Below are 7949 nucleotides of genomic sequence, written 5' to 3' on the forward strand. Positions count from 1 at the left end.
GTAATCTAACCATTATATTAGTAGTCCATGTTTTGATATCTGTCATTTTAGTCATTGTAATTTTAATTAGCTCTATTTTGACAATAAATTTATGATTTTATCTCAATTTGGTTCAATTTATTATAATTGTTAGCATTTTCTTCTGAAAAATGTGCAAATAAGCAGCACGTGTCATGCTCTTAGGAACAAAATTATAAATTGCTCAATTCAGTGAGTCAACTTTAATCAATTCAATAATCAGTTTATGTTAAAATTCTTAACGGCTTTATCAATTGGATCAAATTGACATAAAATCTAAAATTAAGGATAAAAATTGAGTTAATTGAAAATATATGGACTAAAATGACAGAAGCACTAAAATATAGAGACTGCCATTGTATTTTGCTCTAAAAATAATTCTACATTTAATTATTTTCCTCTCTTCTATGTGGCGCCTATGGTTGCAAGCCAGTCAAGTTGAGTTGAGTTGGCTTATGTAGTGTTGGAAAATTGGTTTTTATAGGCTTATTTTGGGCCAACTCTAAGCCTAAATTCAAGCGGAGCCCACGTGTTTTTTGAGGTGGGTCCGAGTGGTGACGTGTTTTTATCGCGTGGTATGTCATACCTCGAAGTCGGTTCGTGAAAACTATTTATGAGTAAATAGAAAGCTGACATCATTTTCAGCTTCTTGAAATTAGAAGTTGAAGAGACAATGTGGGTTGCTCTATTTGTGTTGTCCCACATTGAAACAAGAAGAGAGTTTATATGAGTATATAAACTCTAAGTTGGCACATTTAGGATGGGCCCCAAGGGGCATTCAAGTTTTGTGGAAGGGGAGTTATGAATTGTAACGCCTCGAAATAAAAGTCATAAATCCATCCAAGACCATATGTAAGCAATAATATGAATCAGAGTACAATGTTCTTTTACTTCATGAGAGTTAATAGTACAAAAAAGTTTAACTAAATAAATGCTCTATAGGCTTACATCTTTCCAAGTCATTGCTTGGTTACAACAAAATGAGTCTAATTCAACACAATTAAAGCCCTTGGCTATACAAAATAAATATAACAAAAGAGAAGCTTGTGCTCCAAATCCTTCCAAGCTATTGCCTTGGTGGAGGCATATAACCGACATCTGAAAATGGTTTTTCCCAAATAGGGTGAGCCAAAACCCAGTAAAAACAATCTAACACAATGTATGAATCTTGACAAAGATATAAGTATGATAAGTATAACCAATGCCCATGATAAAATCATTTATAACTTTTCACAAAACCATGTCATGTCGAGCTTTATAGCTCAATTCATTTAATTCATAAGCCATTCACCATTTCATTCAGATAACCAAATTGAGAGTATAACTCAGTGGATTTCTAATCAACACAACCATTATACAAATACTTCCATTTTGTCATTTTACGGATATTTCGTCTGCAGGAATTGACACCCATATATACGTGTGATTTTCGGGACTTTCACCCTGGATACATAGGCCAACTTAATTCAATAGAGTCCATCTCCTTTATTCTCCTAAACATGGAGTACATCCCATTTCTTCTCCCAAACATCATACATTTACAATGTATCGAAGACATAGTCATATTCAATGACAACTGATAAGAGATTAGTTTCAATTCGCCTAATCCTCATGCAATTTCTACAATAATCATAGCTATTCTCCACTGATAGCCCAAAACAGATATTTCTAAATACATATACAATCTCCAAGACAGATAAATGATCCAAATTTTCATACGTGAGAGGTAACACATACCCAACTCCACCATTTATATAAACATTCATCTAATTTCATATTCCCAATACCAATCTCATTTATTTATACAAAATAACTATTTGAGACATTTTAGGGCAAACTCATTTTTTTTTTTTTTTTTTTTTTCAAAATTCACCATGGGTGCCAAAATCAACAAATTTATCATAACACAACCTCATATCTACTTCCATAGCTATTTTTAACACATACATTTGAAAATCTCTTTTTGATTTTAAACCAAAACCCTAGATTTGTTCAAAATCATCCAAAGTTCCAATATTCTTTACACATCAACAAATAATTAAGTTAAACCTTATAGAAGAGTATAGAAAGTCCACTACAAGAATTAACACTTTTAGCAACAAAAAAATTGGTCGCTAAAAGTCAATTTTTGGTCGGCAAAAGTTATCTGCGACCAATTTTTTTGGTCACTACTTTGGTCGCCAATTGAGGGTCGGCAAAAGTAATTCGCGACCAAAATTGTGGTTGGTCGGCAAAAGTTGGATTTCGCGACTAAATTTTTGGTCACTAAATATTTAATTACCGCGACTAATTTATTTTGTCGCCAAAACACTTTGGTCGCGAAAAGTGATATTTTCCCGACCAAAAAGTTTGGTCGCCAATTATCACATTCAACGACCAAAAAGTTTGGTCGCCAATGGTGACATTCCGCGACCAAAAAATTTTGGTCACCAATCGTGACATTCCGCGACCAAAAAAGGTTTTGGTCGCCATTTGTTAATTTTCGCAACCAAAACTTTTGGTCTGCAAAAGTGAGTTTCCACGACCAAGAGCTGTTTTGGTCGGCAATAGATGTATTTTTTGCGACCAAAACTCTTGGTCGGCAATTGTTATTTTTTGCAAAAAAAAAATAATTTATTTGGCACGACTACTAAATTGGTCGCCAAAGCAAGAAAACAATACACCTGTAATTCCTAATAATTTATTCAATCCATAATAAACCTATAATTTTAAAGCATCATTCAAATTAACTGAATCATTAACATTCGACACAATACATAATTCATTAACATTCGACACAATACAACTATTCTAAATTTTCATTCACAAGTCACATCCATCTAGCATAACAAATTGAAACAATACATAATTCAGATTTACAGCATCAGAAAAATTGCTTAATCCACTAAGTTGCCTTGATAGCCAATCAAAAAGATCCTTGCGCCCTTCCGTGCCAAGCTTCGCATCCATCAAAGCAGTAGTGATGTAAGGCACCTGATAAAGAAACAGAATTGGAAAATTTATCAGAGAAGCATGATAGTGGCAGCAACACTGGATTGCAAACCCGTATCTTTGCAAAAATCAATTAAATCCTATAAACATGTACATTGAATTGAGAAAACTAGCTAGGCGTGGGCGCGGATCGATTGCGGCCACGGAACCTCTAATCCGTCATCCGTCCGCCAGATTGGCGGATTGGAGAAAATCAATCCGCATCCGTCCGCCAATCCGGCGGATGTGGATTGAGCGGATTGGCGGATAGATACGAATCGGTTTGGCGGTTTAAAAGTTTACAAATTTTTAACATAATTTAATTGTGTGCGCACTTCCTAAAAAAAAAAAAAAGGGCATAATTCAAGTTTGCATAATTTAATATTCAAGTGGGATAATTCAAGTGTGCATAATTCTGGTAGTGGCATAATTCAAGTGTGCTGTGCATAATTCCAGTGGGCATTTCTTAAACAACTTGGGCAATGCAAAAATAACCATGTGATGAATTGTTGCACCGAATTCCATCCCAACAGCAGCCAGAAATCCAAAAAAACTTGGTCAAATGAATTCCAAATGAATTCATGTGACCGCCACTTAGTCAAATGAATTTCATCCCAACAGCAGCCAGAAATGAATTGTTAAACAACTTGGTCAAATGAATTTTTGCATGAGGATTCAGGAATACAGACGTGAGAAACCAACAGCAGCCAGAAATCCAAAAAAAAAAACAAAAAAAGAGGAACAACTTTCTATATCTCAGCCTCTTAACAGATATCATTTGACCAAGAATTATTATTTCAAGGATTACCACTTCTGAATAATCAAGAACATTTGATATTTCGGTTAAAGAACTGGGACATCTAAAGCTTGCTCCCAAGTGACCCCAAAACTAGTATGCAGGCTGAAAACTTGATGCTAAATAAGACCTAAGATTTCTAGTTTCGGAAAGCAGTTAACACATAGCAGGAATGCAACTATGTATTCCAGAGGTGGGAAGGGATTCACATCCTTACATTGTGGAAATTATTCCCAGGTAAATTAGAAAACTCCAGACAGAAATGGCTTCTTATAACCCAGTCAAGGACATGCATTTAAAATCTCGCAGTGGTGAATCGAGAAGACCATAGCTAGGACCCTTCAACTCATGTTTCAGCCTATATTCAAACCCATTCCCATTTTGAGTAAGGCTTTCCTTTGTGAAACTAAGACAAGAAAACAGATGCTGTGCTCTTTTGGAACCCTAAGATCAGTCACGCATGGAATCTACTGTGACATTCCAGTATGTTCAGAATTCATGTCATGTTGCTGATATGAACAATCAGGGAACTTCTGAATTTAGGCAAAGAACAGCACAGATTCTTTGTTTACGAGGTCATAGTGACACTTCATTGAGAGAAAATCAAATAGAAACAAATTTACCTGCAGCGCTTTGACAATCCCATCTATTACTTCCGGATCAATTAGAGGTTCATCCCCTTGAATATTGACGACAACATCATATTTTTCCTTGAGCTTTTGTAGTGCTTCATTGCAACGCTCAGTACCTATAAATTTGATTATCACTATTATTAGGTATTGGCAAACCCAACAAAAATGTTGAAAGTTGCAACAAAGAAAAAAAATGGTTCTCACCGTTTCGGCAAGATTCTGATGTCATTATCACATCAGCACCAAATCCTCGACAGCATTCAGCAATCTTTTCATCATCAGTTGCCACGACTACATAGAAAAGAAGCTACCAATGAAAAACCACACAAACATACCAAAAAGATGTAAAAAATCCTAAAATGATGTGTTTAACAGTTTTCATATACAATAATGTCATCATCAATGCAAAACTATTATTTATGGTTTAAACTTTACTCAAAGCAATGATCCAGATACTGAATTGAGGGAACTAGTTCATCCGAGGATGAGTATAGTAGAGCAACCAATCGTTTAGTTTGTGATCTTTAAGCACATCAAAAAGAGAGATGCAACTGTTCTGACAACGATATGATTCATGAACCTTAGCACCAAAACAAAAAGATGAAGCTCAAGTCGTACCAACATGATCCAATGTAGTTGCCATTTTTGCCCGTTCCCATGTTCTCTGCATATGAACAATTAAAAAAGTGAGGAAAGTTTTTTTTTTTAATAAATGAAAAGAATGAGGGAAGCATTCATGATGTCATAGCCTATATCTAAACAATATTACATGATTTAATACAGCCAGAAGCCAAGACTTCAACTGCTTAAGTAGTAAGATTTGTGCATGGAAGAAAAATCAACTCTAACTTCAGAGACTAATTAAATAAAAAAATAGGTAAAAATGTAAGTAATATAATTTTTCATAAGTAATTTAAGTTAAATGATATAGAAAAATAATATAAAAAGTAAGTACAAGAGTTCAACATATCAAATCTCACTCTCCTTTGCAGCTACCTTTTGAGGTCAATGAAAACTTACATTTCTGTAACTCGGCTCTTCACTTGTGAAGATTACAAACTAGGGAATGCAGGACTACAACTAGCTTACCCATGAAAAGAAATAAATAGAAAATTCATAAGTAAAGGCCACCTGTTCGCATCCTCGTTCAATCCTTTTGGAATCATTGGATTGGATCCCTTTTCTCATTCAAAATCTCCTCCTTTCTTCCACTCAATCCTGAAGAGTAACTAGGACCAATTTGGAGAATAATCTTCTCCTTTAAGAATAATAAAAAGGAAAAATGGAAAGTATTCAATTGGAAACATGAAACGCTTTAGTCCAGTTCGAATTCCAAAATGTCTGATCACAAACCTCCTTTTAATTTCATCTCCTTCCAACACCTCAGCTTCAGGATTAGAGATAGTGTTACCGAAAGACTGTCTCGCTCTCAATAACCAAAAACTAAGTACTTTCACAAGGTTATGTAAACAACATGAAATTTGAACAGTATTGATGGTCAATTCAAGCAACAGCCTTTCATTTGAGAAATTGCTCACTAGATCTAGCAAACATAAACAGAACTCCAATCAAATGTCCACCAAAAAAATAACCCATCACTTGTGTGTGTAAGAGCATTTCCAATCCTTCATCAATTTTTTACATAAAATTCAAATATGACCAAAAAATGGCTAAAAGTGTGCTACAGCCATTTCATCAAATCTGTATCAAATTAATGGACAGGGAAAATTTTTCTTTTTACTAAATCAAATATGAACCAAATGTTTCACCAAATTTCTAACAGTCATATTTTTCCTCAAATTTGAAGAGATTTTAAGATCATCCTCATCACTATCCCTTGTCCTATCTTGCAATGCAGTTGGGCGCTTGTACATCAACCTCTCTCAAGTTCAATGTTAGTCAATAACCAAAGCAAGCTTCTCAACATCGGCTCAAGCTCATCAAGATAAATCAACACCTTGAGGCTCTGGTTTGTATGGTTTATCAGATCCTATTGAACAAGGAAAAGCTTTTGTACCATAATTAGTTAGTTATTGGGCATCCTTACAATATATTTTGAGTGTTGAAATATGACTATTTAGCAAAACATCTGGGCTCAGTACAACATTTGTAACAATGAGTCTGAAGTTAATTGTTCAAAAGTAAGAGAAAGCAACATGAAAAATAAAAGGAAATAAATGGATTCTAATGCAGTAAGTGAAGCTACAAGTACCTTGGCATTTGTTGAACCACCAAATACTCCAAACCATCCAATTAGCCAAAGCCAAATCCAAAACAGACATTGGAAACAATTTAAAGGCACAAAAGATGGTTAAAGAATTCAACTTTATTGATACATGTCACGTAGAATTGACCCAGTTCATTCTATTAGTTCAGGAGTCTTCAACTAGTGTTGAATTGGATCTAAAAGTACATCAATCAAACAATCACCAAAACCAATGATCCAAATTTAGAGTTTATCATTACTACCCATTTCAGAGTTTGTCCACACAATCCACATATCAAACACATTCAATACACAACAAAAACACCCAAAGAGAGGAGTCATAACAATTTATAAAGTGAGATTTGCAATACACCCCAACAAAAGGGTACCTAAAGAAGGGGTTGCGGTGCGGCGCACATGGGAAGAATGTGATTTGTTAGGTCAAGTAGTTTTGTCTTCTAATAGATTAGGAAGTGTTAATAAGACAATAACATCGGGCTCCTTTCCTTGCATAAAGGAAGAATAAGTAAATGAACTTCTTATACTATAAACACAGGTCAAACGTCTTGCACTATAAATACAGATCGAACGAGGTGGAACATGTCATAGACCGGGTTTCAAAATTTGTCATACAAAGAAGATGGACAACTATCAGACATAAATCTATTACTAACAAACATGATTGCTAATCAATACAAGTTGTTTCTTCCAATTTGACTCATAACCAATAAGACTCAGACTAATACAACTAAAAGAATATATTTATGTCCAAAAACTGTCAAACCCACTAAGTGCCTCTCAAACTGTCAAACCCACTAAACTCCACACATATAAATATATAGCTAAAACCACCACCCTAAACTATCTAACAGCAACATAGGTCTAAAGTAAGCCCTATATCATACGCCAACAATTTAGATAGTGTGCTATAAATTCATGTGTCGGAAAAAAAAAAGGTTCAAAAAGAAATAATAGAAAACTATGAAACTCAAGTAATACAACCAAAAGGGTAGAATTCTTGGATCGGTGATGCTGGATCAGTCATCAATCTCCTGTACTCTTCAGGCAGAGCACTAGAACTGTAACATGAAATTGATAAGCTCATACAGTACTGAATGCAGCAGCAGAGAGAGAGAGAGAGAGACAGAGTGAGAAAGTAATACAGACCTTGCAGCAGGCAAGGTTCCCATTAGCTAGTCGAAAGGACATTTAGCATAATGATATGGATAAAACTTGAAGCAAAAACAGGACATTTAGTTTAAATGCAAGTACACTGAAAGGCAGCAATCTACACAACATAAAACAGTACCAAGCATAAGCATCCTTA

General features: G+C 34.8%; 1 protein-coding gene across 1 annotated transcript; it reads right to left on the minus strand.

Annotated features, from left to right (window-relative positions):
* Positions 1–2725: 2725 nt before the first annotated feature.
* LOC114290340 (3-deoxy-manno-octulosonate cytidylyltransferase, mitochondrial) lies at positions 2726–7572 on the minus strand. The gene is made up of 5 exons (XM_082868715.1): positions 5548–7572; positions 5035–5080; positions 4621–4707; positions 4408–4532; positions 2726–2991 (listed from the first exon to the last, which is right to left on the minus strand). Exons 1-5 carry the CDS (start codon positions 5602–5604, stop codon positions 2821–2823), a joined length of 486 nt encoding a protein of 161 aa, XP_082724841.1. The 5' UTR covers positions 5605–7572; the 3' UTR covers positions 2726–2820.
* Between the last annotated feature and the right edge of the window lie 377 nt (positions 7573–7949).

Source organism: Camellia sinensis, chromosome 5 (assembly GCF_055761805.1).
Source record: "Camellia sinensis isolate YWXY chromosome 5, ASM5576180v1, whole genome shotgun sequence".
Taxonomy (NCBI): Eukaryota; Viridiplantae; Streptophyta; class Magnoliopsida; order Ericales; family Theaceae; genus Camellia; species Camellia sinensis.